Genomic DNA, 20,080 nt, shown 5'->3' with positions numbered 1-20,080 from the left:
TTCCGCAACGGCGACTTCTCCCGCCCGAGTTGCGGGGTTGAAGAGCTCCTGGAGCGGGGCCTTACAGCACTACCCCGCGCGGCTTGGAATGGCGGCGGGTCTCTGCGAGCGCACGCCGGGGGCTCTAACACCAAGAACCCGGTGTGCGACCTTGCATCACGCGGCGTGGCTTTAATGGCCACGGGACAATCGCCATCGCCCGCCGGGGGCTTTGACTTTGACTGACATCGGGGGGGAGAGTGCAGTGGAGAGAGAAGTTTTTTTGGCCTTCCATCACAGCAATGTGATGGATGTTTATGTAAATTATGTTGTGTCTTGGGTCTATTTGTTTGTAATGTATGGCTGCAGAAACGGCATTTCGTTTGGACCTCAAGGGGTCCAAATGACAATAAATTGAATTGTATTGTATTGTATTGTATTAAGGGGACAGGAGTGGTAGTGGAAGTGACATAAAATTAGAGAACTCAACATACTAGGAGCTCGATGATTAGACTTTGGAACTTCATTGAAAGTATTGAAGATAGACTTTAAGTGCTGGAGTAACTTAGGGGGACAGGCAGCATCGCTACAGAAATAGGATGGGTGACGTTTCAGGTCGGAACCCTTCTTCAGACTGAAAGTAGGAGGTGAAAAGGTGGAGGGGGAAAAGACCAAGACCAATCAAGGCTAGCCACTAATAACCTCAGGCAGGGTGGTGTCCGGTAAGCTCACTGATTTTGGCACGTTGAGCACAACATAATTTGAGGAAAATGTGCTACCTACAACACGATGCGACGACGCCTCATTTTGCAGGCAGTGCAGTCACATTATGCCGAGTGCCCATTCCCTACAATGTAAGTGGCACATACAAAGGGTGGCACAGCGGTAGAGTTGCTGCCTCACAGCGCCAGAGACCTGGGTTCAATCCCGACTACGGATGCTGTCTGTACGGATTTTGTACAGTCTCACTGAAACATATAAGATTGTTAAGGGCTTGGACACGCTAGAGGCAGGAAACATGTTCCCGATGTTGGGGGAGTCCAGAACCAGGGGCCACACACAGTTTAAGAATAAGGAGTAAGCCATTTAGAACAGAGACGAGAAAACACTTTTTCTCACAGAGAGTGGTGAGTCTGTGGAATTCTCTGCCTCAGTGGAGGCAGGTTCTCTGGATGCTTTCAAGAGAGAGCTAGATAGGGCTCTTAAAAGTAGCGGAGTCAGGGGATTTGAGGAGAAGGCAGGAACGGGGTATTGATTGGGGATGATCAGCCATGATCACATTGAATGGCGGTGCTGGCTCGAAGGGCCAAATGGCCTACTCCTGCACCTATTGTCTATTGTCACCGTGACCACGCGGGGTTTCTCCGGGTGCTCCGGTTTCCTCCCACACTCCAAAGATATGTGGGTTTGTAGGTTAGTTGGCTTCTGTAAATTATAAATTGTCCCTATTGTGTGAGATAGTGCTAGTTTGGACTCAGTGGGGCCAAAGGGCCTGTTTCCTCACTGCATCTCTAAAGACGAAAGTCAAGAAGTGGAATTGACATCGACACAAAGAATATACACATGACTAAAAAAGGAAAGGCAACATGCAAATACTGTATAATGTCAGTGGTCTGATAATACTAACTCGTAGAAGTCGGATTTGGAGATCTTGAGGAAGATGCAGTCACGGTTTGCTTTGATGGTGAAGATCAGAGGTTCCCCAGTTAGGACGGCGAGCTGGCCCACCATTTCACCAGGGTAGGTCACAAATAAGCACACATCATCCTCCATGTCGATCGTCCGCTGATAAATGTGCAGGCAGCCGGACAACACAAAATGTAAACTGACGTCCTGAGAATGGGAAGAGATCACAGCACACATCTCACTAAACTGATAGGGGGGACCAAGACCAAGTTGCAGCGTGCGTGACATGTACTTTACAATTGTCCGAAAAACGACCACATCTTAAATTTCTCTGCATTTCTAAAAAAAAAAAACAGATCAACCTCATACAGTTCAAGAGCAAACCTCTCTGCAAAACTCTCCAAGGAGGCTGTTTAGTTCTGCTTCATGAGGTAAAAATCCAGTCAAGGTTAGGGGAATCAAAATCTCACTTCAGAGACTAGAGTCCACCATCAAAAATGGAGTTAGATGTAGCCCTTGTGGCTAAAAAGGATCAGGGGGTATGGAGAGAAGGCAGGTACGGGATACTGAGTTGGATCGTGCAGGCTCGAAGGGCCGAATGGCCTACTCCTGCACCTATTTTCTATGTTTCTATGGCACCCAACTGCACTATCTGACATGGCCCCTTTTAAACCACATCCACACTTCTCCTTTCACGTGGATGTAAAGGATTCCAAGATGCTCTGCTGAAGAAGAACAGGGGAGTTCCACCAGTTTAACCCAATGCACAAAAAAACCAAAAACCTACAAGCAGGAGTATCACCCATGTCTGGCTTCTTTCAGCCGTAATATCTTGTTATAAATATATGTATACCTACTGTCCATGGTCCAAGACTACAATAGCTCCCACACTTCAAAAGTGCATTATTAGTAATAAAGATTGATTGAAAGATACAGCATGGTAACAGGCCCTTCGGCCCACCAAGTCCATGCCGACCATCGATCACCCATTCACACTAGTTCTATGTAATTCCACTTTTACACACTAGGGACAATTTACAGTGGAACATTTAGATTTATTCACATTGATACTAAGGCAATTAACCTACAAACCCGCACATCTGTTTTGATGTGGGAGGAAACTGGAGCACCCGGAGGGAACCCAATCCGGTCACGGGGAGAACGTGCAAACTCCACACAGACAGCACCCGAGTCAGGATTGAACCCGGGTCTCTGCCATTGTGAGGCAATAGCTCTACCAGCCGCCATTGATCTGTAAACAATAGACAATAGGGTGCAGGAGTAGGCCATTCGACCCAGCGAGCCAGCACCGCCATTAAATGCGATCATGGCTGTTCATCCCCAATCAGTGCCTTCTCCCCATATCTCCTGTCTCCGCTATCTTTAGATCTGCGAAATAGTTTAGCGTCATTGCCAGATGATTCAGCCACGATGAACTCTAGTTGGCAAGAATGCGGATACCCACCTGATCCCCTTCACGGGCGAGCAGACTCCCACATTTGGCATGGTGCAGCGTTACCCGGTTGTCAAGAAGTGATGGATCCTGGGACAAAAAAGGAACATTTTTTAAAAGTAGACTTTTACTTCAAGGATAGTTTAGTTTAGTTTAGTTTAGAGATACAGCATGAAAGCAGGTCCTTCGGCCCACCGAGTCCGCGTCAAGAAACGATCATATGGACACTAGTGGAGGAAGGAACTGCAGATGCTGGTTTAAACCGAAGATAGACACAAAAAGCTGGAGTACCTCAGCGGGACAGGCAGCATCTCTGGAGAGAAGGAATGGGTTTGTACCATACACACTGCGGACAATTTACAGAAGCCTGTTTTATTGAAGGATACCAAGGTTCTGGAAAAGGTACCGAAAGGATCCCTTTGCCAGGGATCGACTTCGGAGCTCCAACTCCTGCGGACTTTAACATTGTGGAGCTCACGGTCTCTGATTAGAGACCGACTTTGGGAACTACAAGCCGCAGGAGCTTCGACCATCCCGACGCGGGGGCTTTGACCGCCGGTTGCGGGAGCTTCGATTGCCCTAACAGGTTGAATGGCAGAATAGACTTGAAGGGCCGAATGGCCTAATTCTGCTCCTTTCACTTATGAACATGAATGTGGGCTAGGCTTTGTTTTAAATCCGGGTTTAGCAACTGCATTTACCGTGATACACTTTCAGAAGATTGCATCCTCATTCGCAGACATTCAACAAAGATGCTAACTATCTGGAGAAATGCAAACTCCGTAGAAGAATGGACGTGGTCATTAAACAAGGAACGTGTCCCTACCTCAATCCGCATCAACTTCAAGAGCTCCTGCTTTGCCTCCTCGAAAATGGTTCCAACGTGCTTCACCTGAAATGCTCCATCAATGTCATCTGGTTCATCCTCGGGGTAAAGGTGCACGGATGAGGGTTGGCCCTCCACGGTCACGGACCTGCGTTCCCTGGTATCGTGTGGTGCTGACTAGTATTGACAAAACTTTGTTATTTAAGGAATCACAGCCTCTTTAGATCATTCCCATCCCTTGCTGCCCAATACCTTCTTCGTCCCAACCTTCTAACAAACAGAAGATGCCACCAAGCCTTGGGCATTTACTCCACAGGAGAGTGCGTGTGGTCATTAACAAACAACGTGTCTCCACCTCAATCCGTAACTAAGAGTAACTTTCAGAGAGCCACAATAGCTTGGTCTTCCAACTATTGTATTTTTTCTTCAAGAGCTTGCAAGGACAAGGCTGGGCAAGTGAGCTACATGGTCTCATGACATTTAACGGCACTGTTACATTTCGAAGGGCCATTCCAATTCTATAGCATTCTTTCATTTTAATACTTTTTCCAAAACAGGACAATTCTTTTACAATGAAAATGGGTTAAAAATATCATGTTATTCCTGTAAATACCTGAGAACAGTGCATAGCTTCTTGTCAAATCATGAGTATTTATTTCACAGATTGTACATATAATAGACCAGTTGAGACACATCAATTGGTTGCAGGACAAAGAATAGAAGGACAAGGCAGACTGGGTTCCACTCCACTAATAGTGAGCCTGCCAACGCACTGATCCGCACTCTCATAAATAATTGACTTAAGCACGCCTTACATTTGAATTTGTAACCTGCTAAAAGTTGCTATATTTGATGAACTGGTGAACGGAGAGGGCAAATGAACAAGTAAGCACAAATGGCGCCCTCTGATTGCTGGTCCCAGAAGTGGATCTGCAATTACTTCTTACAATCACTCCACTCTTATAAGATCTGTACACTGTGGACGGCTCGATTGTAAAATTCCGCTGACTGGATAGCACGCAACAAAAAAGCTTTTCACGGTACCTCGGTACATGTGACAAACTAAATTAAACTAAACTAAACAAAGAGCACAAATCAATGCAGCAGCATCCTAGTTGGAACTCTGTTCAGGGTCAGAATCTTTAGTCCCTTGGAACTGGGGGCAATGTCAAAACTCTTCTCTTGTATGTGGCTCTATACAATTCTGGAGATGAGAGAGTTAGAGTTAGATTTAGCTCTTAGGGTTAAAGGAATCAAGGGATATGGGGAAAAAGCAAGGACGGGCTACTGATTTTAGATGATCAGCCATGATCATGTTGAATGGCGGTGCTGGCTCAAAGGGCCGAATGGCCAACTCCAACCCATTTTTCTATGTTTCTGTGTTCTAATGCCCAGTGAGATGAGTTTCTGGACTGGATCTCATGTCGGGAGGCGGTTCCAAAGAGTTATTTTTATGGAGGGAGGAATCCTTGACCAGCTGAGAGCACGTGCACACCATCAACAACATGCCTGCTCACCGACACACTAACTCTGGAGGCCACATACTCAGCCCGGGCCATATCAGATCCTTAAACTCAATCTGGGTGAGAATGCACCTCAAGTGGCATATCTATGATTTGGCATGTTCAATATGCGTAACGCATCTGCAAGTGAAGGTTACCTTCACGCCAATATTAAAAATAATTCAGCCTATTTAATATGGAACAGTTGATAGGGATATTGAACAAAACCCCCAAACTACTATGGCCGTTCGCAGGAAGTCTGAGTAGTGGAACAGTCTTTCGCTTACTCTGCTAAATGAAGGGCTAAATGGCAATTCCTCTTGCAGAGACACTGAGATCCTCCCACGCTCGTAGGCCATATCAAAATCTGAACACATTCCTTTGTGTATTCCTAAAATGGAAGCAAGAACAGTTTTACTTTCATCCTGATTTTCACAGCAGTTTATTTGTGACACTCTGACCTTCAACACCTTATTACTAGTGTCACTGCTCTAACCAATTCTTCATGCATTAACATTAAAGTAAGAAGCGGCAGGGAAAGAATACTAGCTGATAGGATTTAGCAGAAAATGGTATAAATTATACAACTTCAAATGCTACAGTGGTATTTTTCTTTGCATTTCAGGCAGTTGGCTGGCCACAAGTCACAGGTTTTATTTCCCAAAGTTTAGGATTATTATATGAGATACCAAGTAATATGAACCCCCCCCCCCCCCACCCCCACACCCTTCTCTCCCCTCCCAGATCACACACACAACCCCCCAAACCCCCCCCACCCCCACAGAAGGAAAGCATTTGTAGATAAATAATATTAGTCCCATTCAGCAGTTAGATTTGGGAGCATTAGAACGGCATGCAGAGCAGATGATGCGGGGCAGCACTTTATCTTCTATTTCTTATCGGAGAGCTTCAGATTTTTCTCTGAGTGGTGTTTACGGGCTGGTATCTTGAGATCCAAGTATTTAAGTGTGTTAATTTCCAGCATGCTGAAAGACAGACTCCAGGCTCACCCGAAATGTCCACGGGCATGGATATACAGCGGCTCAGCAAGGCAGCCCGGTTGTTCTCTGAAGTCTGTGCCTTTGGTCCCTCGGTCCCTACGGACAGAGACAGGGACAGAGCTGGTGAGTGAGTGGTCACACTCGCAGGGTCAAGCTTCCACTCCGGCTGCCTCACCACAGAGTCCCCATCAGTTCCTCCTGTGAGGAGAGTCACAACGGCAAGGAGAACAAAAGCATTGAGAGGGATAGACTGGGTAGACGCACAGAGGCTCTTGCCCAGAGTAGGGGGAATCAAGAACCAAAGGTTTCAGGTGAGCGGTGAAGTTTAATAAGCATCAGATGTTCTTGCCCTGAGTAGGGGGATCAAGAATCAAAGGACATGGGTTTAAGGTGAGGGGTGAAGATTTAATAAGCATCAGAATTTCTTGCCCAGAGTAGGGGATCAAGAATCAAAGGACGTAGGTTTAAGGTGAGGGGTGAAGATTTAATAAGCATCAGAATTTCTTGCCCAGAGTAGGGGGATCAAGAATCAAAGGACGTAGGTTTAAGGTGAGGGGTGAAGATTTAATAGGAGTAACATTTTCACACAGAAGGTGGTGGTTATATGGAACAAGCTGACAAAGGAGGCAGTTGAGACAGGTTGTATCGCAACGTTTAAGAAACATTTGGACAGGTACATGGATAGGATAGGTATAGAGGGATATAGGCCAAAGGCAGGCAGGCGGGACTATGGTGTAGATGGGGCACATTAGTCAGTGTGGACAGCCTGTTTCCATGCTGTATGACTCTCTGAGAGGAAATTAAATACAATATCAAATGAGGCAGCATGATCACGACAGTACCTAAATCGGGTATCAAAGACAGCACGGATAAAAGTGGCAAGGGTGCAACTTGGAGAAGATGGGTGGTGGAGGCCACAGGTGGAAGAAAGCCATCTCACCCCACTGTGATGCGAGTTTCACTCAACTCAAGAGACACAGCTTTTACAGTGGCACCAAGCCGAGAAGGGACTTTGCAGGTAGACAAAAGTGCTGGAGAAACTCAGCGGGTGCAGCAGCATCTATAGAGCGAAGGAAATAGGCAACGTTTCAGGCCGAAATCCTTCTTCAGAAGAAGTGTTGTTGTTAAAGTACTATATTGGGAAAATGGTCATCTTGAGCCATTCTGTACTCCCCAAACGTATATATTGATACAACTTTCTCAGTTAGAAATTTTGCACAGGACAAAGTACAAAATATTCAACTTGACATGGAGAGCACTTTGTATTAAAGATTTAAATTTTGTGCTTGGTGGCATTGAAAATGTCAACGTTTCCTCCACATAACCATTTTATGTTCGAGTTAAATGGCTGCTTTGCAGCTTTCCTTGGTACACGTGACAATAAACTAAACTAAACAGATAAGGAATGTTAGACACAAAAAGTTGGAGTAACTCAGCGGGACCGGCTGCATCTCTGGAGGGAAGGAATGTTACTGACCTACGCTGCATGTCTGGCATTCCTCATAGCGCTTTGAGCTTGCTTGCGCTTTTGGCCTCTGCAGATCTACCTTTTCCTCACCCGAACTTTCCTCATCCTGAACTAATCTACCAGGAGGCGGTTGGACGGTGGCAATGGTGACGCGTCTCGATGGCTTTGATTTGGACCATTCCTGTTTGCCGTTTTCCTGGCCTGATGGATCCTGTGTTTGTGATGTCTCCTGATATTGGGCTCCATCCTGATTAACTAAATCTGCACCTGGCCGTCTCTCCTTAGCTGCCTTGCCGCGCTCTCCCTTCAGCAAGGAACGACGTCGGACGGCTTTCCTGCTCCCTAGGCTATCTGCGTCAACGCACTCGGAATCGATTTTAAACACTGCTACATACAGGAAGTCAGGGAGCTCCTTTAAAGCAGGGTCCATAGTCATACCTTTAGAGGAGAGAAGGTTACAGGTGAAACATCTCATTGGCACCACGTCAGCCTTACATTGGTACACCACTATCCAATGTGAACCACACTGGATGGAAGAATCTTTAATACAAATTTAACCTCTGAAATCACATTGCAGAATAGAACATTGAAAAGTATGGCACAGTGGCGCAGCGGTAGAGTTGCTGCCTTACAGTGCCAGAGACCCAGGTTCGATCCTGACTATCGGTGCTATCTGCACGGAGTTTGCACGTTCTCCCTGTGACTGTGTGGGTTTTCTTTGGGTGCGCTGGTTTCCTCCCACGCTCCAAAGACGTATAGGTTTGTAGGTTAATTGGCTTTGGTACAATTGTAAATTGTCCCTAGTGTGTGTAGGATAGTGTTCATGTGCGGGGATCGCTGTTCGGCACAGACTCGGTGGGCTGAAGGTCCTGTTTCAGCGCTGTATCTCTAAACTAAACTAAAGGACATGATTACACTGGAGATGCACCCAGATTGGAGTTTCAGTTATGAGGACAAGATTATTTCTCTTTTAAAACAAAAACTCAGGGAAATAACTCTGATCTCTCTTCATGATTAATTTTACTGTTTCACAAATCAATCTGCTGAGCCTTTGCAGCATTCATTCTATTATAATTGCAGCAAGATGTCACTAGCTTAGCATTCAAATCATCTTGCGATAAAGACCAAAGTACTATTTGCTTTCCCAATTGCTTAATAACTTCTATTGATTTGTACGCAAGGACACACTGGACAGGATAGTGGGACAGGACGTAAGAAACGATAAGCTATTTAGCCGCCACAATCCCCAGGTCTGCTCCTCCGATCAATAAAGTCATGGCTGATCTCCTAATCTCAGCCTTGAATGCATTCATTGGTGACTATGTATAAAATCATGAGAGGAATAGATCAGGTGGATCTCTTGCCCAGATTGAGGGGGGAATCGAGAACCAGAGGGCATAGGTTTAAGGTGAAGGGAGAAAGATTTTACAGAAATCCGAGGGGTAACTTTTTCATGCGATGGGTGGTGGGTGCATGGAACGAGCTGCTGAAGAAGGCAGGCACTATCGCAATGTTAAGAAGCAATTATACAGGTACATGGATATGACAGGTTTACAGGGATATGGCTAAACGCAGGGAAGTAGGACTAGTATAGATGGGGCATGTTGGCCAGTGTGGATAAGTTGGGATGAAGGGCCTGGTTCCACATTGTATGATATGATTATGACTCCACTGCACTGTTGGAAACTTCTGCATATCCTGGATTGGATGTCCATCAAGCAAAGTGACAATTCACAATTACAGAAGAGAATTGAGAGAAATGGGAGTGAACTGGAGTGGGATATTGATATGGATATGTATGGAAGCTAACATAACCTGAATGTTATCAATGAGAAAAAGGAGAACAAATCCTTGGAGAGCACGACTAATCACAATATAAAGAGCAGGAATTCACAAAATCTATTTTTACACCTGCCGCTGAAAAACTATTTACATCAACAGAAACCACAAGAAGACTTGCTGACACCATTAATCTGCAAAGAGGCCCAGCTGGTAGAGCCACTGCCTCACAGCGCTGGAGACCCGGGTTCAATCCTGACCTTGCTGTCTGCGTGGAGTTTGCACGTTCTCCCTGTGAATGCGTGGGTTTTCACCAGGTGCTCCGGTTTACTCCCACATCCCAGATAGGTGTGGGTTTGTACGTTAATTGGCCTTGGTAAATTACCCCTAGTGTGTAGTGAATGGATGAGAAAGTGGGATAATATACAATGGACAATAGGTGCAGGAGGAGGCCATTCGGCCCTTCGAGTCAGCACCACCATTCAATGTGATCATGTCTGATCATCCCCAATCAGCACCCCGTTCCTGCCTTCTCCCCATAACCCCTGACTCTGCTATTTTTAAGAGCCCTATCTAGCTCTCTCTTGAAAGCATCCAGAAAACCAGCCTCCACCGCCCTCTGAGGCAGAGAATTCCACAGACTCACCACTCTCTGTGAGAAAAAGTGTTTCCTCGTCTCCGTTCTAAATGGCTTACTCCTTATTCTTAAACTGTGTGGCCCCTGGTTCTGGTCCTGGTTCTGGTCCATGTTTCCTGCCTCTAGTGTGTCCAAGCCCTTAACAATCTTATATGTTTCAATGAGATATCCTCTCATCCTTCTAAACACCAGAGTGCACAAGCCCAGCTGCTCCATTCTCTCAGCATATGACAGTCCCGGCATCCCGGGAATTAACCCTTTAGAACTAGTGTGAACGGGCGAACAATGGTCGGTATGGATGCGGTGGACTAGAGGGCCTGTTTCCGTGCTGTGTCTTTCAATCAATCAATCAATCAAAGATGCCAAAGACTCACAGCAAGATTGGCACAAACTAAGATTAATGCTTCAACACAAGTACCGAAGCACAAAAACTGGAATAATACCTCCTCCAACATTGAAGGGTTGATGAACCATCACAAATTAAATTGAAAAGAGAGTGTTATTGCCTTCTCTGGTTGATTTAAAAAACAAAAGTAAAGTAATTCCTCTTCTTCATTTGAAAAATAAAAGTGGAAGTTGCCATTTTAACTTTTCAAGGAAGTGCTATTAAAAATAAATGCGTGAACTACTCCGAAAGCTTATGACGCAAACAGAAAACACAATGAAAGAGGAATCCAGGTAACGTTACTCAAATGAGTAGGGAGGAACTGCAGATGCTAGTTTAAACCGAAGACAGACACAAAAAGCTGGAATAACTCAGGCAGCATCTCTGGAGAAAATGAATGGGTGACGTCTCGGGTCGAGGCCTTTCTTCAGACTGAGAGTCAGGGGAAAGGGGAGAGAGATATAGACGGTACCTAGAACAAATGAATGGAAGATATGCAGAAAGCAACAATAATCAAGGAGATGTGGAGCCCACAATGGTCCATTGTTGGCTGTAGGGTAGGTGATAACGAATTAATACAGACAGTGGAACTCAACAGGATGACCGTGAAACTAGTATGACGACTAGGTTGGGAGAGGGGCGAAGAGAGGGGGTGCAAGGGCTACTTGGAGTTTGAGAAATCAATATTCATACCGCTGGGTTGCAATCTGCCCAAGTGAAATATGAGGTGATGTTCCTCCAATTTACGTTTGGCCTCACTCTGACAATGGAGGCTGCCCAGAGAGGTCAGTATGGGAAGGGGAAGGGGAGTCAAAGTGTTTGGCAACTCGAATATCACATAGGACTGAGGACTGTAGCTGTTCAGTGAAATGATCGCCGAGAATTGTAGGCAAGTTAACGTACTAATATAAATTCTGTAATTCCCTTCAAGGCTTTCACACAGCCATGGAGCTAGAATCTAATTTTTTATCACCAATTTTGGATTTGGGGAATGGAATGGACAAGTGCATCTATCACATGTCTGAAGAAGGGTCTCGACCCGAAACGTCACCTATTCCTTTTCCACAGAGATGCTGTCTGTCTGAAGAAGGGTCTCGACCCGAAACGTCACCTATTCCTTTTCTACAGAGATCCTGTCTGACCCGCATTTTGTATCATATTATTATGATCACTCTCTCTAAAGTAATGTGGCATTGCCATCTAGAGGCCAATCACTGTCACTGCATCAAATAACCAAATGAACACTCAACCAAGGGCTAGGCTGTCCGGGCACCAAGGAGCATAATGAGGATGAGAAAGACAAACAGAAAATTACAGCATGCCATCCTCAGAGCTCAAATTTGAAGACAGTGCAAGATTAGTGATGAAATTAAAAGAAAACAATAGGTAATCACAGCGGTAACTCGAGAAAAATATCGTCAAGTTAACACAGTTTATGACTATTGGGATTCAGTGAGGAAACAGGGCCTTTGGCCCACCGAGTCCATGCCGGCCAGCGATCACCCCATACACTAGCACCAACCTACACACTAGGAACAATTTACAGTTTACATAAGACAAGTAGCCTATAAACCTGTACGTCTTTGGAGTGTGGGAGGAAACTGGAGCACCCGGAGAAAACCCACGCGGTCACAGGGAGAACGTACAAACTCCGTACAAACAGCAGCCACAGACAGGATCGAACCCGGTTCTCTAGTGTTGTAAGGCAGCAACTTTGCTGCTGCGCCACCGTGCAGCACCAATTGACCCAAAAGGTATTTCCTAGATCCGTGCCAAAGGGAGTGAAAGTTGGGACCATGATTCCTAATGAATATTTAGTGTCTACCATTGTGAAAGAGGACAATGGTATAAATATTGCAGTTGAAGGGCAATTGTGCAAAAAAATGTTGGGCAAAATGAACACACAAAATATAAATGTAGCCAAAAATGCTGGAGAAACTCAGCAGGTGAGGCAGCATTTATGGAGCGAAGGAATAGGTGACGTTTCGCGTCGAGACCTTGAAACCCCGATAACAGTCTGAAGAAGGGTCTCGACCCTAAACGTCACCTATTCCTTCGCTCCATAGATGCTGCCTCACCCGCTGGATTTCTCCAGCATTTTTGTCTACCGTCGATTTTTCTAGCATCTGCAGTTCTTTCTTAAACACAAAATATAAAGATGATAAGCATGTTTCAAAGTAGATGCGTTATAACCATGAAATAAATGAGTCCCTGGTTTGGGGAACTAAATGAGGAAAGGACATTTCTCAAGATTGAGACATTGCTGGCAAGATCAGCATTTATTTCACACCCCCAACTGCCTTTAAGATGATGAGCAACCTTCTGAAGCTCTGAATTGTTATTGCTAAAGATACCGTTGGACAGGAATTTCCTGACCTTAGGGTCACCAACGAATAAATGACAATATGTTTCCAAGAAAAATTGCCGCGCTTCTTGGAGGAAACCCACAGGTGATGGTGTTGGGAAGAACTGCAGATGATGGTTTAAACCTAAGACAGACACAAAAAGCTGGAGTAACTCAGCGGGTCAGGTAGAATCTCTTGCAAAAAGGTATAGGAGACGTTTCGCGTCGAGATCCTTCTTCAGACTGAAGATTTCTAAACGTCACTTACTCCTTTTCTACAGAGATGCTGCCTGATCTGCTGAATTACTCCAGCTTTATGTGTCCTGACACAGGTCCAATCTGGACTACAGGTGCTGTTTGTACGAATTTTGTACGTTCTTCCTGTGAACACTGGGTTTTCTGCTGGTGCTCCAGTTCTCCTCTCACACTCCAAAGACGTACGGGTTTGTAGGTTAACTAACTTCAGTAATTTGTCGCTAGTGTGTAGAATAGTGATAGTGTACGGGTGATTGCTGGTCGGCATAGACTCGGAGAGCCGAAGAGCTTGGTTCCATGCTGCATCTCTAAAAAATTAACTGGAAGATATGAGATTCGTCCTATCAGCCAAATCAGACCAATTCTTAAAGATTTGGTCTCCATTTATCGACCTATTACAAGCATGTGGTGCAACACAACCTTAGAAATTAAGTCTTTCAGAACCGGGTGAGAGGTGGGTAAAGATATGAAGGAGGCATATCCCTTTCAATCTCTTTCTCTTTTTTTTTCTTCTCTCTTTTCTCTCACCTATTCTTTTTCTTTTTGCTTAGTTCACATCACCCTCTGCTTTTCTTTTTCGAGCTATACAATACTTTCCCTCTTGATATCTCTTGCTTTTCTTACCTTTTTTCTTTCTACTATTAAATTTAAAATAAGTAGTTGTACATGAAATGTAATATGTCATTCATGTCTTATATTATTGTATATCACTTCTAATAAAAATATTAATTAAAAAAAAAAAAAAAAAAAAAAAAAAAATAACTGAACTCCAGTCCCTCAGTCAGTGAAGTCCCAGTCTACCGGGGCATCTTAGAGTTTGCACTGGACGTTTGCCAGAAGTGGGTTCCATGGATACCAAGTACCAATTCTTAATTGCCCAGCCACTCCAAAGTACAACTGGATAATAAACTGGCCTTTTCTTTCTAAATTCAGCCCTGAACACCACACCCTCGTAAATCAACATTAATTCAACAATTTGCAGTGTATTCTGGCACAGGGCAGGTATAAACACCAGATTATATACAAGGACTACAGAGCCTTGTTGGTAGCAATTACTTACACTGCAATTACAAGAGGCAAAATGAGTGGGTTGTGAAATGCTCCTGTGTTTCAGAGAACTAGAGCTGTGTGCAGAAATAACGCATTTTGCAAAACCTGCTAAAAGGAAATTATGCTGCAAATGATACTCTGCAAACCAAACTCTCCTGCCTTCGACGAAAGGGTCATAATATTAGACAAATGAGGATAATAATCTCCTCGACTGTAACATTATCACTCTGAACTTCAACTGCAATATTTACAGAACAATTAACAGGGACAAGTAGACACAAAAATCTGGAGTAACTCAGCGGGGCAGGAAGCATTTCTGGATAGAAGGAACGGGTGACGTTTCGGGTCGAGACCCTTCTTCAGACAAGACGGAACAAGAAGTGCTTATTTGGGGCCTATTTGCTTAGTTTCTGGAGCATTGTGCTAACATTTGCAGCACAGTACTTAGGGTGGACTTTACATCATAGTATCCACTATACAAATATGGAGTGTGTTGTTTGGAATCTCTTTATTGATTCCCCAAGCCTTTTGCCTTGCCTCGAACTCTCATATTTCCCAATCTTTCCGTATATAGAGATAGAGATATACACACAGCAAGAAAACAGACCCTTCGGGCATTGAGTCCACGCCAACCTATTTGCAGTAGATCTATGTTATCCCAATTTCTCATCCGTTCCTTACATATTCCTACATCTAGTGCAGCATGGTGGCGCAGCGCTAGAGCTACTGCCTTACAGCGTCAGAGACCCGGGTTCAATCCTGACTACGGATGCTGTCTGACAAGAGTTTGTACATTCTCCCCGTGACCTGCGTGGGTTTTCTCTGAGATCATTGGTCTCCTCCCATACTCCAAAGACGTACAGGTTTGTGGGTTAATTGGCTTGGTATAAATGTAAATTGTCCCTAGTGTGTGTAGGATAGTGTTAGTGTGCAGGGTTCGCTGGTCGGTACAGACACGGTGGGCCGAAGGGCCTGTTTCCGTGATACGACTAAACAAAAGAAAATATTAGGAGTAATTTCACAGAGGCCCTTTAAACTACAAATCCACACATCTTTGGGAAGTGAGAGGAAACGGGAGCACCCGGAGAAAACCCACGCGGTCACAGGGAGAATGTGTAAAATTCCACACAGACAGCACCCGAGATCCGGATCTACCGTGCCATCTCCAATCCCCTCCCACCTGCTCTGTGAACTCAACTTGTCCTTGAGACCTCGCCAAAGAGCTGCTCTGGAGATAGACTAAACAGCGAGTGGGATGGAAGGCAGCAATACAATTTCATTGCTTTATCACCCCCTATTTCATGTGATAATTGAAGCCACATACTGGCTGTGAAGTTGGAATATTTCAGAACAGTGTCTTATTTCCTCTATTTGCAACTTGTTCGTTTATTTTTAATGTTCTCAACTGCAAGAATAAAATAAAACCTGCACGAGAGTCAAAAAGCACCGATTTTAAGAAGAGAAAAAAAGGTGAATAGTGGGATTGTGGCGCCACCCGGTGGTTAGGCCACTTACTATGCAAACCCTCGGCAGTCGGGGGTAGGGTCACTTTACTGGGTAATGGCGGGAATAAGTTGTCATGAGGTATAGGGGTGTGCCCTAGTATAAAACCCCTGTGCCACGGTACAAGTTCATTCAAAGAGTTCTCCCAAGTTTGCCCTGATTCGATCTTGGAGATTTACAGTAATGGCCACTCGTCGGTACTCGGGGCTCTCGTGGGCATTTTTCAACATGTTGAAAAATCTTCACGAGTCTTCCCAAGCTTACCTGCCGATAGCGAGTCTTCCCGAGTACCTGCCGTTAGCGTTATGAGCCGCTAAGAGACGTCCCCGAGCTCCGACGTACCTGCTACGTTCATTCTCCGTGCTTACCACGAGTTTGGTTTTTTAAAAACTCGTGAGAGTTCTTGGAATGAACTCGTACCGTGGGACAGGGCCATAAGTATTGAGCCCAGGGTCAGCCTTCCCCCATTCACGTGTGTGTTGTTCTCTTTGCTTCAACAATAAAGATCTCTTCGATTCACCACACGTGGCTTGCCTATTCGCCCGCCTTAGGATATGCCACTCTTTTTAACAAGTACAAGTAATAAAATTATTGAAAAACAATAAATTGCTGATGCTTGAAATCAGAAATGAAAGCACAAAGTACTAGAAATATTCAGGTCAGGCAGCATCTATAGAGAGAGAAACAAGGTTAATGTTTCAGCTCAATGACATTTCATCAGAAATGATTGAATTGTAATGATCGCAACAAGATGAAATCTCTCCGGCATCCAATGATTTAGTGCAGTCATATGTGAGTATACACACCTGGACATAACTGAAATAAAGTTCATAAACATGCATTTCAGTACAGAATTTATGTTATGCGTTAATGCTCCAGAACTAAGATGTCTGAAATATGTTCACAATTCACCAGTAATCTATGAACACAAACAATCATATGATTTTTGCTCCAAGGAAAACATTTTATCGGGATGCATCATTTGGGAACATGATTTTGGAACAGATCCATCCAAGACCGCAAGAAATTGCAGAGAATTGTGGACGTGGCCCAGCCCATCACACAAACCAACCTCCCTTCCATTGACTCTATCTACACTTCACGCTGCCTCCAGCAAGGCCAGCAGCATAATCAAGGACCAGTCACACACTGGCCACTCCCTCTTCTCCCCTCTCCCATCAGGCAAAAGGTGTGAAAACGGACACCTCCAGTCCAGATTCAGGGACAGTTTCTTCCCAGCTGTTATCAGGCAACTATCACCAAATAAAGACCATTCCTGAGTAACTATCTACCTCATTGGAGACCCTTGGACTGTCTTTAATTGGACTTTATCTTGTGCTAAATGTTAAACCTTTATCATGTATGTGTACATTGTGGACGGCTCGATTATGATCATGTATTGTCTTTCTGTTGACTGGTTAGCACGTAACAAAACAATTTCACTATACCCTGGTACACGTGACAATAAACTAAACTATGTAAGGTTGATGGTGGAAAGCATTGGGCATGACAGATATCAAAAACTGATTATTATTACATAATAACCCATTAAAGCACATGAAAAAAATCAAAATACATTAGCAAACAGATGTCTGAGGATGCTTTGGGAAGGGGAGTTGGGAGGTTGTGGCAAGGAGTAACAGCAGGTATAGCTTCTTCAGGCTCAGAATGGTTCTTCCATAAGCTAGGGTGCTATCTGATTCACCTCAACCCGAGAAATTGGACTTTGTCTGTGGAGGTGACGCATTATAATACTGAGAACTATATTCTGTACCCTTATTGTATTCGAGTTTGACTTAATTGCATTTACGTATGGTATTACCCAATTTCGTGGGATAACACTTGGGGCGACCACGGTGGCGCAGCGGTAGAATTGTTTCCTTACAGTGTTTGCAGCGCTAGAGACCCGGGTTCGATCCCGACTACGGGTGCTATCAGTACGGAGTCAGTACATTTTCCCCCTGTCCGCGTGGGTTTTCTCCGAGATCTTCGGTTTCCTCCCACACTCCAAAGATGTAAAGGTGTGTAGGTTAATTGGCTTGGTGTAACATTGTCTCGAATGTGTGTAGGATAGTGTTAATGTGCGGGGATCGCTGGTCGGTGCGGACTCGGTGGGCCGAAGGGCCCGTTTCCATCCAGTATTTCTAAACTAAACTAAACATGCAAAACAAAGCCTTTCACTGTACCTTGGTGCACGTGACAATAATAAACTTAAACCTGGTGAGAGAAGGAAAGGGGAATTCAGCAGCGATCATATTGAAAGGGCAGATCCAAAGTATCATGGGTTTAAGCTGCTGCGAATTTCTTATTATTTACACAGTTCCAGATACCAGTGGAGGTCAAGGTCAAAGCGGCTCTGCAGCCAGCTAGTCTCATGCAATATGAAAAATTCGCAGGGTAATTCTAATGTGAACAAAGAATTTAAAAACGAGGAGATTAGCATGTCAAACAATGCGGATAGATCACCGAGACAAAAGCACTTGTGTCAGACAAGAAGCAGCGGGTTGCACCCACGTACCTGCATCAGAGTTTGACTTCCCAGCTGCATCCTTCTGATCATCAGCAAGCGATGAACTATTGAACTGTCTGTGTCGCACAGGGCTCATGCGAGTGGCAGAGTTCGGCAGTGGAGCCAGGCGCGAAGGCTGGTTCTCCTACCATTAAACATAGGACATAGCTACTATCAGTAAACATTAGAGAAGCCAATATCTTCACTTATACAGTAAGCTGGTTCCTCGATCGATGACTGTTTTTAAATCAGCTCAGCCTGCAGTGAATCTGGTCTCTAGGTTCCAGTAAACTATCACACATTCATGAAATATCCTGCGCTTTTTTTTTATAAAGTCGCTTCCAGTTTATTTTCTTTGCTCACCCTACTGCATACATGAAGCCTCTGCCAATTGATGAAGAGAACAGGAGAAAATGTGCGTTGTCTGTGATGTTAGTACCGACATGTTTGTGTGTTGCTCTGGACAAGTAGGCTGCAGAGTCACGTTCATTCAAGGCTTTTCTAACATGGGCAACGTGGCTCAGTGATGTGCATAACACAGGCGTGCAGGATATACCAGGTTGTCGATTCCAGCCCAACATACTTGTTGTAACAATAACTAGAACTGATTTCACTGTACCTTAATTGGTACATGTGACAATTAAATTAAATCATGAATCTTGAACTACTGATGAAAGGTTGGGTCTTGGCAGTGACGGGCATTAGTGGATAAGGGTGGCACGGTGGTGCAGGGGTAGAGCTGCTACCTCACAGTGCCAGAGACCCAGGTTCAATCCTGACTATGGCTGCTTCTCTGTAAAGAGTTTGTACGTTCTCCCCGTGACTTGTAAGGGTTTTTAACCTGGATCTCCGGTTTCTACACTTCAAATGCGTACAGTTTTGTAGGCTAATTGTCTTGGTATAATTGTAAATTGTCCCTAATGTGTGTAGGATAGTGTTAGTGTGCGGGGATCGCCGGTCGGCACAGACTCAGCGGGCCGAAGGGCCTGTTCCTGTATCTCTAAACTAGACTAAGAAGATACGGGGTTGGAGGTGGCTAGGACCACTCCTGACATCTGTAATCGGTTGCTTTCTCACTAATGAAACTGATTGGAAGTGGGGAAATGGAAGATAGCTAAACCAAATAGTGCATGCAGTTTGAAGCTAGACCTTGATCAGAGTGCAGGGAAGACTGCGGAAAACAGTTCAAGTTGTCGAGGGAAAAGTAGATAAGTAGACGGTCCAGATTCTTGCCCGCTTTTGAACAGAGAATAATGGAAGAGTCACCTGATTGAACAGTTCATTAGTCAGGCCCAGATAGTTGTGCAAAGCTACGAACGTCACTCTCTGCAGCCTCACCATGATGATCTGGGAGAGACAGATAGCAAATTGAAAGGAAGAAAATTAATTGAAGCACAAGATATAAGTAAGATATAAGTCCATTAATTATAGTTATATTAAAATCTCAAACATAAATGGAAAAGTAAATCCGTTAATAAATGAAAAGACTTTTGCACGCACTGTTCATCTTTTTGTCCATTTTGCAAACTGTTTGTCCTTCTACCACTGCTGCCTGACTAACTGAAAGTTTCCAGAAATGTATTTTAGTTCTCACACTTATCAAGCATCTATAGGGGGGAGAGAGACGAGATACTGGCCTGCGAAGTTGGCTGTGGGAACGAATCAACTGGCTGCGTCCGGGCCGGGGTTCCAGAACCCCGACCGCAGGGGGGGAAATTCCACCAGCTGATCGGCCACAGAAGTCCCGATGAGGTTGAGATCGG

At 44.7% G+C, this 20,080-nt stretch overlaps 1 protein-coding gene across 13 annotated transcripts in view; it reads right to left on the bottom strand.

The window, feature by feature from the left end:
- Positions 1–20,080, bottom strand: part of LOC116991809 (neuropathy target esterase-like) — a 140,299-nt gene that overhangs the window by 54,676 nt on the left and 65,543 nt on the right. For all 13 annotated transcript variants that reach the window (XM_033050757.1, XM_033050761.1, XM_033050760.1 and 10 more), the window contains 7 exons: positions 19,584–19,664; positions 18,327–18,462; positions 6,397–6,483; positions 5,674–5,777; positions 3,885–4,061; positions 3,071–3,148; positions 1,607–1,812 (listed from right to left, as the gene is read on the bottom strand). In XM_033050757.1, the coding sequence (XP_032906648.1) occupies positions 1,607–1,812; positions 3,071–3,148; positions 3,885–4,061; positions 5,674–5,777; positions 6,397–6,483; positions 18,327–18,462; positions 19,584–19,664 (869 nt within the window). The remainder of the gene's footprint in view (positions 1–1,606; positions 1,813–3,070; positions 3,149–3,884; positions 4,062–5,673; positions 5,778–6,396; positions 6,484–18,326; positions 18,463–19,583; positions 19,665–20,080) is intronic.

The sequence above is a fragment of the Amblyraja radiata genome, chromosome 35, assembly GCF_010909765.2.
Source record: "Amblyraja radiata isolate CabotCenter1 chromosome 35, sAmbRad1.1.pri, whole genome shotgun sequence".
Taxonomy (NCBI): Eukaryota; Metazoa; Chordata; class Chondrichthyes; order Rajiformes; family Rajidae; genus Amblyraja; species Amblyraja radiata.
This window is presented reverse-complemented; position numbering and strand designations above follow the sequence as displayed.